The sequence below is a fragment of the Neovison vison genome, chromosome 5, assembly GCF_020171115.1.
Source record: "Neovison vison isolate M4711 chromosome 5, ASM_NN_V1, whole genome shotgun sequence".
Taxonomy (NCBI): domain Eukaryota; kingdom Metazoa; phylum Chordata; class Mammalia; order Carnivora; family Mustelidae; genus Neogale; species Neogale vison.
In genome coordinates this window covers 41,308,588-41,328,538 of record NC_058095.1, presented here as the reverse complement: position 1 = coordinate 41,328,538, position 19,951 = coordinate 41,308,588, and the positions used below count along the sequence as shown (strand labels likewise).

At 39.5% G+C, this 19,951-nt stretch overlaps 1 protein-coding gene across 9 annotated transcripts in view; it reads left to right on the top strand.

Moving 5' to 3' along the window:
* STXBP4 (syntaxin binding protein 4) overlaps window positions 1–19,951 on the top strand; it is a 270,874-nt gene that overhangs the window by 124,625 nt on the left and 126,298 nt on the right. For all 9 annotated transcript variants that reach the window (XR_006384565.1, XR_006384564.1, XR_006384562.1 and 6 more), the window contains one exon: window positions 17,530–17,587. Coding sequence is in view for 4 of the 9 variants with exons in the window: in XM_044248640.1 (XP_044104575.1) it covers window positions 17,530–17,587 (58 nt within the window). In the remaining 5 variants the exon portion in view is untranslated. The remainder of the gene's footprint in view (window positions 1–17,529; window positions 17,588–19,951) is intronic.

Sequence of the window (19,951 nt, the reverse complement as noted above, 5' to 3'; positions counted from 1 at the left end):
CCAGAGACTATCCTGCATGCCAGAAAGTGATAGAGATAAATAAAACATGGTCCTTGCCCTCAAGGAACTAGTGCTGTGATAGAACCTGGTACAGACCATGTAAGTGCCATAAAGGAGGGGAAGGTGGGTTCTGCCAAGGAAACCCAGGAAGGACGCACTCAGGCAGTACCATCTAAGCTGGTTCTGGATTGATGAGCAGAAGCTTAAAAGTCAGGGAGGAAAAGAAGGAATTGTGACTCTAGGCACAGTTAGTAGCCTGTACACATGCAGAGATGAGTGAAGGAGTGGGACCTCCATTGGGAAGAGCCAAAGTTCAGAGTAGTGAGAGCATTTTTACTTCCTTCTTTTTCCGGTATGACTATATTTAAAAAATGAAAAAAGATTTTATTCCACACAGCAATTCATATTATTCATAGAGGGCAGTTAATTTAAGCTCCCAAGTAATTTGAGTTTATAAAAGTCATCGCAGGAGCTGATCCGAAGTTTCTCTCTAGGTTGTAAACTTTCATATTTAGGCATGTATGTTGAGGTTTGATTTCCTAAGCAGATGGAAATAATAGAAAGGGATTAGTTTAGAAGAAGAAACTTTTTAAGAACTTTTGAAGCATTTCTTTAACAATAAATATGTAAAGTTTTTAGTTACAGGTATTTATCCAGTTGTTGAAATATATCCTGAAAGAGGGGTGCCTGGGTGGCTCAATTCGTTAAGTGTTGGACACTTGATTTCAGCCCAGGTCAATATCTCAAGGTCGTGGGACCGAGTCCCACATCGGGCAACATACTCAGCACAGGGTCTGCTTGGGATTCTCTTTCTCCTTCCCTCACTGCCCCTCCCGTGGCTCATATGCATCCCCCCACCAAATAAATAAATAAATAATATAAATAAAAATAAATAAAAATTTTTTAGGATGATGAAAATAAATTAACCAAATATATATATATATATATATATATATGTATATGTATATGTATATATCTCCCTAAAGATCATTATCTCAAATCAAGGTGCACTTAAAAGTAGGAAACTCCATTTTTAAATTAGTGAAACTCTTCCAGTGATTTCACTAATCCTTTCATTTTATTCAAATTCATGTGACTTTATATCCCTTGTATTCATTTGTTATCCTTCTTTTTTATTATTAATTAAAATAGACACACAATTTTGAAATGGGAGGTTTGCACAAACGCCAGTCCCAAAATTTGGCTTGTTCAGAGGACTCCAAATTCCAGCAACATAGTTGATAACCTCTTGCCAAAGTACATTTGTTATCAAGATCCCCAAATACAACAACTTTTCTTTTTGTCCAGTAATTTATTAAGCTAATTCAATGAACGGGAAAAGAAATGCTTTGAGGTCTTACTACAGCTGAATGTAACAGTATAAAGTTAAAGGGAAAGTTGGCAGAATTGGCACCTAACTTACTTGGAATGGTTGTCTATATCAGTCGAATCAAGTCACTATATAGAAATAAAAATTAACTATAATTGCATGTGTTTTCATCCAGAATTATCAGAAATTATAATCATCACTGATCAAATGAGAAATAACTTTCCTATTTCGTAGCTTATGATATGGATGATCTTTACTAAGTGTTGCCAGACAGAGAGGCAGGATAAAAGAAAGTTAGAGTAAGAAATGAAATATTGTGACCTAATGTTACCATAACAGACCACCTGATCACAACAGCAAGTGGCAATGAACAAAAAGAGAATGTGGGGGGAGAAATAAAGGAATAATGTAAAAAGAGAAATATGACTTGAAATCCTAATAGATAATGCGTTCCTGATTGTACACCGTGTTTCCTAATTTGTGTTCACTAAAATGCCGTTCACTTATTCATGATTGGTTACTGCTCCGTATCCAGGCGGTGCTGGGTTGGGTTGACATAAAGATATGACAGGATGCCAGGACAGGTCACCGTGGACACATAATATCAAGAATGTGTGGGTGGGGGGCACCTGGGTGGCTCACTTGTTCCAGCGACTGCCTTCAGCTCAGGTCATGATCCTGGAATCCTGGGATTGAGTCCTACACTGGGCTTCCTGCTCAGCAATGGACCTGCTTCTCCCTCTGACCTTCCCCTCTCATTCTCTCTCATTTTCTCTCTCTCTCAAATAAATAAATAAAATCTTTTTTAAAAAAAGTTTGGGTAAAAAGGGAAGTGGGGCCCCGGTGACACCATGAGAAGAGATGGAAGTAACAGCTTTTGTGGAGACTCTGAGGAGTAAGATGAGGTCCAAATGATAGGTCAGGCTGTGAGGCCAGGAGGTATGGAAATTAAGGAGGGAGGAGAAGAGGTCCATTACAGATCAGGAAGCAGAGTCTGCATTTTCCATGGTGTCTGTGTATGTGCTGTTTTGGAAGGTATGACTATTTAAGGAATGTATAGACTAGACTCTGATTTTTATTAATAGTTTATATATAAGCATTTAAAAAAATAAGAAAAGTAATAGGGTGAAATTGTTCTAGAAACTCTGTTTGCCCTCCAGCCTCATAACAGATTTACTGAAAGTGCTGGAGTTAGCCCTAAAACAACTTTACTTCTATAGTACTGATTGGCAGATTTTATATTTCTGAGTTCAAGCTCTTTTTTTTTTTTTAAAGATTTTATTTATTTACTTGACAGAGAGAGATCACAAGTAGGCAGAGAGGCAGGCAGAGAGAGAGGAAGGGAAGCAGGCTCCCTGCCAAGCAGAGAACCCGATGCGGGGCTCGATCCCAGGACCCTGAGATCATGACCTGAGCCGAAGGCAGTGGCTCAACCCACTGAGCCACCCAGGTGCCCCGAGTTCAAGCTCTTTTAAAGAGTATGAATTTACCTTTGCGTAGTCAAGCTGAAGTAAGTAAGCTGTCAAGTAAGCTGATTTACCAGTGTGCAGATTTGGATCCATTTTTATAACTCTTTTAGTTTGCTCAAGCTACCATAACAAAATACTGTAGATTGGGTGATTTAAATATCAGAGATTTATTGCTCACAGTTCTGGAGGCAGGGAAGTCCAAAAACAAAGGCATTTACAGAATAGACTGTGGGTTTCATTCTGAGACCTCTTGGCGTGTGAGCAGTCACCATCTCTGTGTGTACTCACGTGACCTCTCCTTTGTGCACGCATAGGGAAGGAGGAGGGGTGGGGTGCTCTCTAGTGTCTCTTACAAGGACAGTAATCCTGTTGGATTAGAGCCCTCACTCTTACAACCTCATTTAACTTGTTTCTTTAAGAGTTTGTTTATTAATTTGAGAAAGAGAGAGATAAGCGGGTGGCAGACTCCCCACTGAGCAGGGAGCCTTACATGAGGCTCAATCCTAGGACCCCTGGGATCATGACTTGAGCCGAAGGCAGATGCTTAACAGACTGAGCCACCCAGGCGCCCCTGACTTCGTTTCACTTTAATTACTTCCTTACGTGCCCCTGTGTGCCAGGACCGGGCATTGGGGGCTGGGGCTTCAACATACACATTTTGTGGGGACACACACATTTAGTTCATAGTAATAGCAAACTGTTAAGCAGGCAGTAGTTAATAATTGAGAGCTAATACACTATTTACATTTGCAGAAGAGGTCTGAGTACATTTTACACCCTGCACAGAAATTGTTTTTTGAGCATTGTTGAGGAGTAGCATAGAGGATGGTCAGCAGATTCAAAGTTCCATTACTGTCCTTCTCTGTAACTGAGTCCGTGACAAAGCCCTTCAACCTATTTTGGTGTCAGTCTCCAAATTGTAACATCAGACAATTGGAGAGAGGATTCCTAAGATCCCTTTCTATCAAAACAATCTGTTAGTTTTGCTTCCAGTATGGCCAAGTAGGCTCCTGGCAGACTAACCATCCTGCCTAACCCAATTATAAACCATGGACAAAAATGAAAGACAACCACCTGAAGCCTCTGGAGAGTGAATAAAATCAGGCAGCTTCCAGGGATTAGTCAAAACTTGAAAGAAGAAACCAACATGGGATAAGTTTTTTATTTATTCCACTTTTAGGATGAGGATATAGGTGTCTTCAGAGTGTCTGATATAACTATGTGCAAGAAAATACACCCACAACCAATGCAAAAATTGGCAATCTAAGCAAAGAAATAGAAATCATTTTTTAAAACTAAGTGGAAATTCAAAAAGTAGAAATTATAATATTTTTAAAAATTAGAACAGTGTTAGCCTCTAGGGGGATGGTAGTAAGAATCCACTGGAAAGGGATCTTTCTGAGATGATGGTACTATTCTATATCTTGAAAAGATTTGGGGTTACATGGCTGTAGGCATTTGTCAAAATTCGGTAAATGTGCACTCTGATTTGTGCATTCCACTGTGGGTGGATTTTTCCACCAAAGGAAAAAATTCTGGATAGACTTCCAAATTGAAAAATCTCTAAATCAGAGACCTGCCTACAAGCTGGACAAGGAAACTCTGGTACATGACTGTGGTCTTTGAAATTCCTTCAAAAGTGATTGTTGAGTGACTGTATTCCATAGTGATGAGCATTCCAGGCAGAAAGAACAGTATCTGGAAAAGCATAGAGAGAAAGACAGACATGGTATGTGCTAGGAAATAGCTCAGTGGCTAGACAATGAGTGGGATTAATAGGACTTGAAGATAAAAACAAAGACTGGAGGGGCACCTGGGTGGCTTAGTGGTTTGAAGCCTCTGCCTTTGGCTCCGGTCATGGTCCCAGGGTCCTGGGATCAAGCCCCAAGTCAGGCTCTCTGCTCGGCAGGAAGCCTGCTTCCCTTTCTCTCTGCCTGCCTCTCTGCCTACTTGTGATCTCTGTCTGTCAAATAAATGAATAAAATCTTAAAAAAAAAAAAAAAAAAGACTGGAGCCATATTTTAAAGCATTTTTTTTTAATTTTTAATTTTTTAAAGATTTGTTTATTTATTTGAGGGAGGGGCAGAGGGAGAGGGAAAGAAAGAATCTCAAGCAGATTCCCTGCTGAGCACAGAGCCTGATGTGGGGCTTGATCTCATGACCTTGAGATCATGACCTGAGCCAAAATCAAGAGCTGGACACTTAACCTACTGAGTCACCCAGACACCCCAGTGTTGTTTTGTTTTGTTCTGTTTAAATTGGGGTTGTTCATACCACTGCTTTGAGAGCTTTCCCTCTGCTCTTTTAGATTAAGTTCTGTAATTTGTGTGCAATAAAATGTAAGTGTACAAGTCACTGAGTTTTGAGCATGTGTACAGTTATAGACCACCACCATGACTCCAGAACTTCATCCTGTGCCCCTGTGTAATCAGTCTTCTCCATTACTTCTGGTCCCAGGCTTTCTGCCACTATAGCTTTACTTTTCCTAAAATTTCATGTTAAACTATAAGTATGTAACATCTTCTGCTTAATGGTATAGTGCTTTTAGGATTCATCCTTGGTGTTCTGTGTCAGTATTGCTGAGTGGTATCCCATTGGATTAATATTCCACAGTTTATCTAGTCACTAATTGATGGACAGCTGAACTGGGGATTTTACAGAAGCTCATATGAACATTCAAGTACGTGTCCTTTTATAAATACGTGTTTTGAAAGGGTCCTAAATGTTATACTGTGGTTTGTTTAAAAAAAAAAATTAGGTGATCATTATACTGTGGGAACTAATATTCTTTGTAGAGGAGAAAAGGCAAAGTTCAGATCACTTTTATTTGAGTTTGTAACTCTTTCATTCATATTGAGTTTATCTGACTGCATGAAAGGTATTATTTGAAATATTCCCTTGCTCTACAAAGGTGTTTTTATTGCTTTTCTTTAAATCTTTTTACAACATACATGTAATGAAAAGTTAAATCTTAAGGACAAATATCCAAAAGTTTTGGTTTTCTGATTTGTTCAGATTTTACGTGAAATCTTTAACAAATTTCTAGATAAACTTTTTTTCTTTCTTTCTTTTTTTTTTTTTAACTTAAAGACAGTGTTAACATCAAAATGCTAACTGGGAATTAGTGATACTTAGAGGTATTGTTAGAGGTATTGTTATCCTCAATACAGAAAACATCAATGATCTTGATTTTTTTTTAACGATCTTGATTTAATTTCATCTGGTCTGTGTCAATGTTTGTAAAAATTGCCTATCTGATGGTCCTCCACTACCCTGTTGTCAAAATCTACAAATAACAGTTGTGCAAATATTTGTGAGAAAGTTCCCCTGGTGAGTACAAAGACCTTAGAACAACAGTAGAATTTCAAATATGTGCAGGATTCACTGAACCATCAGCCTTCATGGGAGTCAAATTTCTGTAGTTAGTCAACAAATACTTCTTGAGTGCCCAGTGTATATGTGTGTGAGGCACTGTTCTGAATCTGGCCACCATTCTACCAGGCCTTGGATAGTTAGCACTCAACAAATGTGAGTGGAAAAGGTGTTGAGCAAAGTTCCTGGCAGATCCATGATCTGGGCATTTAAGGAGCCAATAGCCTGCTAAGATTGTTTGAAGGTTACCATGCTGGACAAGTTCTGAGGGAGATTTTAACTGGCTTTACCAGCTTGCATGAGATTCCAAATCAGATTGAAAGATGGAATACGGAGATTTGAGGCCAGCATATCCAAACCCACTCAGTGACATTTCCCTTTCTGGGGACAAAAAAGTGTCACACCTCTGATTTAGACATGAAATAAAATAAAATGAACATTGTGGTAGACAGAATTCTAAGATGTCCCTTCAGATTCCTGGCCACTGGTATATATACATACTTTGTTTTTTAAAGATTTTATTTATTTATTTGTCAGAGAGAGAGCGAGCACAGGCAGACAGAGTGGCAGGCAGAGTCAGAGGGAGAAGGAGGGAGAAGCAAGGAGCCCGATGTGGGACTCGATCCCAGGACACTGGGATCATGACCTGAGCCGAAGGCAGCTGCTTAACCAGCTGAGCCACCCAGGCGTCCCTGTATACACACTTTCTACCAGTTATTCAACCAAATACTAACCTAGGAGCTGCTGTGAAGAGATGTTGCGTATATATTTAGTTGACGGTAAAACAGGGAGATTATCCCAGAAGGCCTAATCACATAAGCGCTTTAAATCTGAATCTAGAAGTCAAAGACAGAGAAGTCAGATTGAAAGCATGAAAAGATGTTCCATGCTATTGCTAGCTTGGAGATGGAGGCGGGGTCACCTGGCAAGGAATGCCAGCGACGTGTAAGCCCCAACTAACATCCCACAGGAAGATGAGGACTTTAATCCTACAGCTTGAAAGGAACTGAATTCTGCCAACAACAAAAATGAATTTGGAAGCAAATTTTCCCCCAGAACCTCGGATGAAAACTCACCTCAGCTGACACCTTGGTTTTAGTTTGCATACCCTCAGCAGAGAACCCAAGCATGCCATGCCCGGCTTCCAACCTGCAGGACAATGAGCTAATAAGTGGGTATTGTCTCAGGCTGCTAAGTTTGTAAGAAAACATGTACAGTCATGAACATATGTTTCCTTGAAAGCTCACTTCCAAAATATATAATTTCTAGAATATTGGTATTCTGATATGGGATACTTTTATGAGTATGTGATGGTAGTCGAGTGCTAATGACATTCCATTGATGTACTCATGAAGTCACCTTGAGAGGTATGTTCATTTCTCTGTTGGTTTGAATCTAGCTGGCATTTTGACCTAGTTAACAAACTGCTCTTCCTGTTTTCTTAGGAAGTCTGTCTTCCTATTACTCTCAGGCAACCTGCTATTGGAGGCAAGTAGTGGTGTCTATTTTGGAATACCCAACATACTGCCATTAGTCTTAACCAGTGAATATCAAGCTTTCTTGACAGCAACTTTACCACCTCTAGTCACTAAATCTGTTTTCCTGAATGGTGTAAAAAAAAAAAAAAAAGAAGAAGTGCAGTTCCTCTTTTTTTTTTTTCCTCCTTCTAGTTGATCTATTAATTCATGTTCAGCAGCCACTAACCTCTTAATATGTTTATTTCTCTAATAACATAAGTGCTTTAAGGAAATCCTGTTTATCTTTGTACACTAAAAGGAATTAGGACCCCCTCACACACAAAGACACACACATATATCACCTCTATAGACTGATTATACAGATAAAGATCTCACACTCTTGTGAGGATAGCTTCAGCAACTTTTGTGCTCAGTCATGTTCGTACACAGAATGAAGTCCATTGTATGTCATTGATTTTAAGCAAAACCAAACTAAACCACATCATTGCCCCAGCACTGTGTAAAATACCCAGAGAAAATTGTCAGTAGAAGCCTGCATTCTCTTCCTCAGTCTGGGTCATGAGATGAGAGTTAACAGTGTTAAGAAAGAACATTTAAACTGGCTTCTCAAATATCTGGACCCCATGATCTTAACTGGAAATAAAGGACTTCCAACTGTAAAAATACGGAGTTTTGCATCTGTCAGGAAGAGAAACATAGAAAATGAATATTAGCTTTTTCCATCCTGTTAAGTGGATATTAGTGTGGTATTTATTTGACCAGAAATGGTGACAACAAGATAAAGAAGACTATGAACCACCAAATAACCTCTGGAAATATTTTTACCATGTTGTTCATTTAATATGTTACAGCTTTTTAACTTGCTCAGTCACTTCTAGTTAGTGACTTCTAACTAGAAAGAACTTCTCTCTGTTAGCATTTCAACTTCTGAATTTGAGACGTACAAATATCGAAACATATAAAATCTTTCTACATTATATATGTCATTTGCTTTTTTTTTTCCTTTGCTTGTTTAAATGATTTATGTAACCATGTGGTAAAAACTCAAGCCGTGGGTCTAAAATTATGTCTGTTTATACTTTATGCAAGTCTAATTTCAAGGAGTGTTTAAAACAAATTCAGAAAATCTATATAGTTTTTAAGAGATTATTTCCTTAGAAATTATTTTTATATTTAAAATACTGCATTATTTGGCTATTTTTAGATTACAATCATCTCTGAGTATAATAGATTCCTTTTTCATAGTAAAATTAGCTGGTAGTTCTTTTAAAATTGGAACTGCGATTCAGACCTACAAATTAACTTGTACAATTGTAAATCTAACATAAAATGTCTCTAAAATAGACTGCTTTGTGTTCAAGCCTAAAAATTATTTTAGTTCCTTTCAAAAGAGCATTTCTCTGGGTAATAGTGCAGAAATTGAGATATGGGAGTTTTGTTTTCTGTTTTTGTTATTGTTATACAAAAAGTTAGGCAAAGGTGTTATTTGACCGTTTTGAAATATCGATCGTTGGCAGTGCACCCAGGAATTAGGGAAGCGAAAGCCTCACAGCACTGATTAAACGCCTAGGCTGTAGCACCAGATTGCTTGGGTTCAAACTGTGACTGCTCTGTTTATTAGCAGTGTGACAATGGGCAAGCTACGTAAAGCTCTGTGCCCCTCAGTTTTCTCCTGTCAAATAAGGTCAATAATAGTAGCAATCGCAAAGGATTGTTAGGAGGATACACTGAGCTAATGTTTAGGATATGCCTGGAAGAATGCCAGGTACCTAGAAAGCTTTATGTAAACATTTACTAAATACACCATTCACTATTAGGGCAGTGATGCTTCACATCATCAGACGAGGGTGGTAATAATCAGTTTCATGAATCACCTAATGGACAAAATGGTATTTCTCTCCTTTGATTTTTGGAACTTTCTATTAGGGCTAAGAAACTAAAAGAGAGATGGGCTCCACAGAGATTATATTGGAGCTGGCTAGTACTTTCTAATGTGCTGACTGTCAAACATGGACTTTATTAAAAATCAAAATAGTTAAAATGTAAATTTAAAGTACATTTTTTTAAAAAGGTAATAAATACTCAGAACTTGGGGTGCCTGGGTGGCTCAGTGAGTTAAAGCCTCTGCCTTCGGCTCAGGTCATGACCCCAGGATCCTGGGATCAAGCCCCTCATCGGGCTCTCTGCTCAGCAGGGAGCCTGCTTCCTCCCTCTCTCTCTCTCTCTCTGCCTGCCTCTCTGCCTACTTGTGATCTCTCTCTGTGTCAAATAAATAATAAATAAAATATTTTTTAAAATACTCAGAACTCACCACTTCCTAATCATTTTCCTACACTGTACTATCATCTTTGTTCTTATCTAAGTCTATTAGACCTGGGAACACAATGCATTGGTGTACCACTTGGCATTGCTTCCGAACCCTGTAGCCAGTGACATCACATTAGTAGCTTGAAATCAGTCATGGTAGGAGTAATTACACTACAGAAATCAGTAAATGCTACAAATGAGCGCTCTCCAACCCTCCCCACCCCTGCAAGAGGTGGTTGTCAAATATTTACCATCACACCACTCAACAGATGTTATCATGGGTGAAATAGAGACTATATCATTTCCTGTATTAAGAAGAGGATTGTATAAAGATCTACACCTTAGTAGAGATTTCCCCTGCAGATAATTTAAATACTTATTTTTTATATAAAGCATCCATTACTCTATATTATCTCTAGAACCATAGCTCTGAAGAATGAGCTGTTATTTTAATTACTATGACTAATAATGGTCTCCTTTTATATATCATTGTTTAGGTTATATTATCTAATGAGAGTCTCATGATACCCCCCCCCCCGGTGAGACAACAGCTATGAATCACTACTGTATACTGTAGATGAGAAAGTGGAGACTTCATAAATTATTACTTTTCCGTGGTTATTTGACTTGTACTTGAAGAATATTACATACAGATTTGGATTTTCTGACTGCACATCAAGTGAAAATTGTACTGTGTGATGATTGTGATATTCTTTAGGGAAACCTTCCTATGAGTTACAAAGGTCTCTCTTTCCCCTTCTGTTTTCCCTTCCCTTACCCCACCTTCTTCCCTCATCCTCTGCTTCTCTCCCTCCCTCCCTTCCTCTCAAGATAACAGATCCTAGAAGTAAGATGTATTTGAACCTTTATCACAATTACACTAGCGAGTGTTTTTCAAGTAAATTTGGCTCTCTTTGAATTCTGAGATTGATGGTATCATCTTTATTTTATGCTCAGAATTCTCATTCTCCAGTTTCCTCCCCATCCCCACCTCCTGCCATCGTCGTCTATGTGAACGTAACTCTTCTGTTCTTTTGTCCACTGGCACTGTGGTCCTCCACTCTCACCAAGAGCCTTGGCATCATCAGAGAGTGGCTCAAACTCCCACTTCCCCAGCTGATGACATGCTGGATGGTCCTCAGTCAGACCTCCTAGCTATTTTCTCTATCCTTCAGCCTCCATTGTCGTTTTTACTTGTCTTCTCATTCAGTTTATCGTCTGGGGCCCAGTATTTCAATCCTTCCTACAAATCCCTTCCGTTCACTCGGCCCTCTGTCCTGTCGCGGTATTTCACAGCACTGGAAGCCTCCACAAGCTCAATCATCCACCTTCTGCACAATATACATAAGTAACGAGCATTGGTATAGGTTAGACAACCATAATTTACTAGATTCCACTAGATCTTTTGTTATATAATCATAGTTATTTTATTTTATTATTTTTTATCATAGTTATTTTAAAGTCCAATATTTTATCTATCCCTGAATCTGATTTTGTTGGTAGTTTTATCTTTTGACAATGATCTCTTTTTTTTCTCCTGTGTGTCTCCTAATTTTGATTCAATGTCAGACATTAAATATACAGAACCGTGGACACTGGGATAAATATTATTTAAGCCCAGAAGCGGGCCTGTCTCATCTCTGTCAGGACATTAGCGAGGCAGGTGATGCAGTGGGGGAGGGTGGGGCATTCGGTCTCATTTGTAGGCAAGCTGGGTTTACTTGCGTTTCTAGAATCACAATGAATTTGGAGTCGTCCAGTGGTTGTCTGCCCTTCCCCTGTGCTTATGTAAGGTCCAGAATGCTGGAGGGTTTTTCTCAGTGTCCTGCTTGGTCCTCAGCTGGAAGGCAGCGGGCTGTACACACATCACAGTGGATGTGGATGTTTAATGTTGTTCCCTTGCCCTCCGCAACAAGCAGATGGCTCTTTCTTTTTGTTCCATGCAAGGTTAGAGCTGGATGTGGGGAGTGAGGGCTGGGGAGAGGCTCTCGGCCTTCCTACTCGAGTCTCTGGTTTAGCAGACCCTGTGCCCAAGTCACAGGGTAAGGACTTTCTCAGCCTTCTGTCCCTCCTCAGTGGCAGACAACCCTACTTCCTACTTAGTGCTCAAGCGGGTTTCCTGCCTCTGTCTTTGTGGAAGTCAGATTCTTCTTTGTATACATGTAGGATTCTGGATTTGAAAGGTTTCCTGCCCTTGCCCCTACAGTGACTTAGTTCTCATGCAGGATGAAGAAGACATCAGGTTTCCAGTGGCTCCGTGCCCCTCACTGGGACAAACAAGATTTTCCTGGAGTTTGGGCAGGGGTTGGGGCTGTGACAGTTTCTATCCCCCAGGAACAGATTACTTTTCTTCATGTCACTCCGTGTCCTGTCCAGGATGGGGAGTGTCTCCTGCCTTTCCCCAGCCACAGCCAGCTATTCCTTCATATTAGAAAGGGTTGAGGGCTCTGCAGCTCTATGCTTGCCCCCTATAGTGTAGTTGACCACCATCTTGTACTCATGCAGGGCGCAGAACGTGGATTGTACATCCCCTTCCCTCTCAAAACTTTGCAGATTTTGCATGAGCTTGCACCACCCAGAGGGCTTTCTCAGGTCTCTTGCCCATCCCCAATCTTTCTCGTAAGCAAGGAGCTGTTTAGGGAGAGCAGATTCTCCTTGGGGAGGGCAGGGAGCTGAGCTCCCAGGAATACTAAAAACTATCATGCTAGCCCATAATCAGTTCTTACAAATCTGTTAACATTTTAGATGTTTCCTTCTTACCCACTTCAATGGCTTCGTTTCTTACTACGCTCTGCCAAGAGAGAAGAGTTCATGTGCCTCATCTTTTCTTGGAGGAGCTCCTCACCCTTTGGAATTCGGTTCACCTCAGGGTCAGCTCAGGTGAGGAACTCAGTCTCTGAGGGACTCAAAAAAATTATTATATTTTTTAGGTTGTACAGCTTTTCCCCACATATGGTGGGAGCAAAATTCTTTGCAGTTTTCCTCATCTTAATGAGAAGCAGATCTCCTGCTTCTTTTTTAAGAAACTTTCAAACAGTTTTAACATGCCCTGCAAAACCTTGCACAGTCATATTTGCTTATCTGTCCAGCCAAATCTTGTATCACCCTCCCCTCCTTCATTCACTATACTCCAGCAACAGTGATGTCTCACTTCCTCAAAAGTGCCAAGTTTGTCCCATCCCCAGAGCCTTTGCACATGCTGTCTGCTCAGCCTAGAGTGTTCTTTCCCATGTCTATACCTCCTTAACTGCAGTTCTCCAGAGGTCCTTTATCCCACACCCCCTTTCCAAATTAGTACATAAATTACTTCCTGGTTCTTTCTCACAGCCGGACAATATTCCATTATCTGGATATGCTGTCTCCAGTCAGTCCCCATCGGTGGTCATTTAGATTATTGCCAATCCTTGTTTGTTTTAACAGTTAATCTTGTACAGAAAACTTACCTGTGGGCTAGATTCCTAGAAGAATTGCGGGTTTAAATGGTACATGAGGACAGTGAAGATAGTGCTTCAGATTCTGGGCACTGGCACCCGCCAGCCGTGTAACCTGGACAAATGATTTCACTTTTCTGTGCCTCAGTTCCCTCATCTGTAAAATGGGGATGATCGCAGTACCTCTTAGAATGGCCGTGAGGCCAAACAGAGTTGGTACATGTGTCGTACTTGGAACAGAGTCTAGCACATACTGAACAAATGTCAGCTGTTACTATTAGCACTTGAGATTTTACACAGATAGGGGCACCTGGGTGGCTCAGTGGGTTAAAGCCTCTGCCTTTGGCTCAGGTCCTGATCCCAGAGTCCTGGGATCGAGCCCCACATCGGGCTCTCTGCTCAGCAGGGAGCCTGCTTCTTTCTCTCTGCCTGCCTCCCCACCTACTTGTGATCTCTGTTAAATAAATTTTAAAAATCTTAAAAAAAAAAGAAAGATTTTACAGATATTGACAAGTTCCTATAAATATGTTAACAATTTATACTCCCATCAGTATGGGAATGACTGTCTCTTCACACTTTCAACAGTGTCTTATTAAACAATTTTTTAATCTTTACTAACATGATATGCATGACATCTCATAACAGTTTAATTTGTATTTGTCTCATAAGGAGTAAAGTTAAGCATATTTTCATGTGTTTAAGTGCATTTGTCTTTTCTGTGTCCTGAATGTTCAGCATGTTCCCCTGACTCCTATTCATCATTGGTCTTGTTCTTACTGATTTGTGTAGTTCTTTGTGTGTTCAGGGATTTAGTCTTTGTCTGTGCTGTAAGTTACTCTTTCACAGTATTCAACACTTTTCTGTCATTGTACTTACTTCTATTTTTAACGATGTCTTTGTTTATAATTATGTTTTAAGTCTACATAGACCAAGTCCAAGTTTATTTGTTCATCATTGCATATTGAACACAAAGTAAAATACTGAACACATACTAAGTGATCGATATGTCTGATGAATGGGTCAGATATGACAAAGAGAATCTCATTACCTAAATAGACTGGAAAATTGGAAGGAAACTAGTTTGTATGAAAACATGATGAGTTTAGTTTTGGATATGTTGAGTTTTAGGTCACAGCTAAATATGTACAATACTTTTACTTTGCCAAGATACTCATGAAAATTTTGGAGCCATCCCCATGAAGTGGTTGATTGGAAACAGATGATCTCTGATGGAGAGAATGTTATGTGAGAGTCTATGGACAAATACTTCCAATCAGAAACAATTTCAAGTGATTATGGTTATAATAATAGTTTTAAGACAGATACGAAGTGAAAAGGAAAAATAGAAACATTATATATTTACAAGAATAAAGCAAATGAGGAATGGAGAAAAAAATTTAATGCCTTGGAATAATAATGATTATTGAAAAGTATTTAGATCATGTTATAATTTTACCCAAATCACTTGCTATGAAGAAATGAAATCATTTACTAATGGAAAAGGGGGTCTATCTTAAGCATACAAGCTTGTGTAAATCAAAAGTGCTCTTTTTGTATAAAATAAGCTACTTGGCTTATCAGTATTGTGTTTTTCAGTTTTTAACTGGAAAGTGATTGTGTTTTCTAGTACTAAGCTATCCCTAAGAGATTATTACTATCAATTTAGTCTCCAGTTCTGTTTTTCAGATTATAGTAGCTACATGAAAAAGAAGAAAGCATTCAGTCTTCTAAAAAGAAATGCCCATTTTTTTCAGAATAGAGAATTTATCCTAAACTAAGCTGTGCTGTGTATTATTTAACACAAAAGAATCATCTTTATGGCTATAGTCATTCATTAACCATATTGACTAAAATGAATATGGATTAGTACCTTTAATAAGTCTGTTGTGAAGTTACAGTCCTTGTTTAATAATTGTAAGAAAATAATCAGGGGGTGCCTGAGTGGCTCAATTGGTTAAGCGTCTGCCTTTGGTTCAGGTCATGATCCCAGGGTCCTGGGCAAGGAGCCTGCTTCTCCCTCTGCCTCTGCTGCTCCTCCTACTTGTGCTCGCTCTCTCTCTGGCAAATGAATAAATAAAGTCCTTTAAAAAAGAAAAGAAAGAAAGAGAAAAGAATCAGGGTGGGAATTCTATTCTGATGGCAGAGAGAATGTGTGGTACTCTAATGTCAGTCTCAATTTTTAAAGGACACTGTGGATTAAAATTAAAAAGATTTTTTTATGAAAAAAAAATCTGTGATTTAAAATTTAGAAGGTTTTTGTCCAAATGATTTGTTTGTCCAACCATTATAGCTATAATAATAGACAAAAACCTCAGTCCTATTAGAATGACTTTCTCCTTAACCTTGAGCTGTCTCTTTGCCTTATTGACTGGATAGTCTTATTTCTGAGCATTTTTATCATGAAAGCAAGATTCTTCTGTACACTCATGACATTCCTCCCTGCAGGCAAGGTGGTTGTTCGTAATCAATGATCATGCAGAAAGTGTAAAACACAGAACGTGTGAACAGGTGCAGCAGCAGATTATCGGGGCCCGTGTGTCCGGGCATGTGCTGCTGGAAGAGATGGAGACGGTGCCACTTGGGGGGCTTCTAAGAAGCCAGCCATTCGCTTATGCTGCCTTCCCAGAAACACTCATTTTTTCCTTAAAAGAGGAACATTTATTCAGCAAGAGAGCAAAGAAGCTCCTTGGTGGCCTGTGTTCATCGACAAAGGATACCGTTACAGAATTTTTAGCCAAGTCTTCTTTTATACAAGTTGTGTTAATGGACTGGAATAGATCTAAAATAAAAATATTCTTGTTTTCCTTAATTATAAAAGCAACTTCAGAACCATTCTCAAGGAAGATTCTTAAAGAAGGGAATGGTGACAGAGTGATGTTTTATTTCATTCAAATACTTCGTGCATTTTTTAAAAGATTTTTTTTTAAGATTTTATTTATTTATTTGACAGACAGAGATCGCAAGTAGGCAGAGAGGCGGGGGGTGGGGAGCAGGCTCCCCGCTGAGCAGAGAGCCCGATGTGGGGCTCCATCCCAGGACCACAGGAACATGATCTGAGCCGAAGGCAGAGGCCTTAACCCACCGAGCCACCCAGGTGCCCCTAGTTTGTGCATTTTTGCTCAGCCTCATGCTGAGACTTAGGGGAATGGAAGTCAGCGGAAGTCAGTCTATGGTGGTAGCTCAGTTTCTTTCCAAAGAAGTAGACTACCTGAGCCATGGAGTTTCTTCTTAGTGCATTAATGTAGATAACACCCATCAGTGGATTCATGACAATCCAGGATCAAAAGACAGATCCAAAAGGTCAATTAAAATCCTTAGCCACCACGCAAGGATATAGCAGAAGGATAGAAACCATTGTATTCTAGAGGGATGCCTTCCATAGCTGCAATATAAAAGAGTGTGGCTGCTCAACATGGGCCTGTTCTCTCGATATGAGGACACAAATGTACTCATTTACAGAAATATGGCCAAATAATTTCTTGCTTACTTCAATCTGCATTTCTTTATAGCTCACTAACTACTCTCAATCCCATTAACAGAAATGAAAGCTAAGTTTTGCAAATTGTTTGGCCGTTTATGTTTAGTACACAGAATTCTTAATTAACAAAATAAAATACCGCAATCCATTGTAAATCACTTTGCTAAACTTTCAGACTTCACAAGGAATTCAGTCTTGTCCGGAAGCTACTTTCAAGCCCCTGCTGATCAGGCACTCATGCACCAGTACCCTGTAGAGCTGAGCGAAAACACGTAAAGGGAGCCAATTAAGGAAATGTCGAGCCAAAATAGAGAAGCAGGGTCTGTCTTGTCCATCCTTCTGCCTTCAGGCAAAAACCATCGCCTGCACCAAAAATTTTTGCTTGAATCCTGCTGACAAAAATGTTCACCCCATGTAAATGACAAGTCATAATCCAGTTAATGCAACTAAAGCAGATTGTTAACTGTTCCAGACTTATTTATTGTGTCCTAAAGATGCTGAATCTGAAAGCTCATCTGAACTGTTTTAATTCCTCCTTTCGAGAAAATTATTTTGTACAAGAAATGTACTCAAATAATTGTAAAGATGTGGGAAGTTTGCATCCAGGAAATAAAGTTATCTTTATCATCTTATTAAGTGTATTTTTGGTTTCCCTTCACTCTAGATCTACCTTATGGGTGGGAGGAAGCTTACACAGCAGATGGAATCAAGTACTTCATCAAGTAAGTACAAGCATCTCAACCAAGTAAGCAATTTCCTTCACATCTGGAGAGAACCTGGAAGTTGCAGAATAATCAGCAAAACCAAGAAACCCTCTTGGAGGTTACAAAAATTAGTAACAAGAAATGAAGCCTCACCATTTTCATTTCATGTGATTTAAATGCTAATATCAGATATCGTTGGGTTGGGGGGAAACTGGTAATTATTTCAAGGGAAACAGCAAAAAGTTGGAACAAGATCACAATCTGAACTTAAATACTGGCTGCCTGAATTCACTTCTGGCTAAAAGTATTAATACTTATGAGAGTTAATATCTAATGAAAAAAATCAACTTTGTATGTCTTAACACTTCTTAATATTTAATGCAGTAATACTAATAATAATCAGCACTTTTAATGCTTTACAGTTTATAAAGTTCATTCATTCTGCAAATATATTTTGAGCATTTGCTCTGTGCCATGCAATGTTCCATGCCTTGGAGATCCAGTGGTAGAATATACAGACTAGTTGTCTGATGTCATGGAGTTCATATATTAGGGAGGAAAGGCAGGCCGCAAATAACTAACAGATAAATGGGGCATAATGTGAACAAATCCTATCTCAGTTCAGAACACCTTTTGAGGTATGTGTGCCTTATTTTCGCTGTTTTGTGGATGAAGAACATAAGAGCTTGCAGGAGTTGCCCAAAAATCCACAGCTATTAAATTACCAAACCAGAATAGAATCAGAGTCTTTTGACTCCAGGATTCTTCTGTCCTGGACTCTTTCAAAGCTAGGTCTCTTTGAAAGCCTCAACATTAATACATATTCTATCTGCTGAGCTGGTTATTAGTTTTACCCTGGACAAAGCAGACTGATCTACTTCTACTCTGTTCTGAGGAGCTCCCGTCATGCCAGAATTGACATTATGAGAACACAAATGGGAATCCCAAAGACTCTGAGACCTAAGACTCCCTTTATCATCCCTTCTAGCAATGTACTCTTGTTACACATTTGGAGAGGAAAAGGGAGATAATGTCCTTGATGTCCTTTCAGGTGTGCAGGTATTTTCCAAAGCAGTATCTAGATTCTGGACGCCCAAACTCTGTCACTTTACACAGGTTCCTGTACCTCTCTTTATCTCAGTTTTCTCATCATAAAGTAAGAGAAGTATGTCCTACTTCATACATCATTAAATGTTAAGCCCTTAGCATAGAACTCTGAACGTTGTAGATGCCCAGTAGTTGTGATTAACTTGCCCTATGGAGAAGCCCATAACGAGGGGTGGGGGGTTGGGCATAAAAAATCATATGACCATTGGAAACAGTGAGAATTCAAAAGCTTCATATTTTAAAAGATTTGAGGGGAAAAAAACTAGGGATAAACCTGGCAGAGTGTTTTTGTGATGTATTTTTTTCTTGTGTTCTCTAGCAAAATGTAATAAAACAAAGACATAGTTTATAAGGAATGGAGAAAGGGACCTTTGGAATAGAGGACCCAGGAATCCCATGCACAGATTACATGAATCATGTCTCTTCTGAAGGAGAGTTGTGCCCTGATACACTGGGTTAACGTTGTTGAGCTCCTGGAATATTTGAATCATGGTACTGTAGAGGTGGCAGGAAAATGAAAAACCACATTCACGTTTTCACTGGGTTTTTCACTCATATTAACTTTGTAATGATGTATTTATTATTTGAGAGAGGGAGCGCTTGTGAGCAAGGGGAGGGGCAAAGGGAAAGCATCTCAAGCAGACTCTCCACTGAATGCAGAGCCTCACACAGGGCTTGATCTTATGACTTCAGGTTCATGACCAAAGCTGAAATCTAGAGTCAGACCCTTAACCGACCAAGCCACCCAAGTACCCCGAAAATGACCATTTATTGACCAAAACCTGATAACCAGGCGTGTGTTAGGTATATATTTCTGTGCATTGTATCATTTAATTCTCCCAGCAGTTCAGAAAATGGACACCAATTGGCTTTTATCAGGATGGTATTATGGTGGTGGTAAGTTGCATCCTGCCTTTAGCCACGCCTATCTCCTAGAAAGTCCCCAAAAGAAATGCCTGATCAAAGGAAGGCAAACATAGCATTCAATTATTTACCGGGGTTCTGGTTCAAAGGCCTTTAAAAAAATGTAAGTAAATGAATCTGGACCCTGTGGGGACTCCTTAGCCACAGCCAGCTCTCAGTAGTATATACTAACCCAAAGCTGAGTGTCAGCACCTAACTAGTGCCATGTGAAGAAAGAATATCAAGGGCACAATCACTGATCACCAAAGACAAAGAGGGAGCAAGAGATGGCCAGCCAAATGGTGAGTGTTTCCCCTTGCCTGGTACCCAGCTGGCTTAAGCCACTGTGTCTGGCAGACTAGAACAATAGTC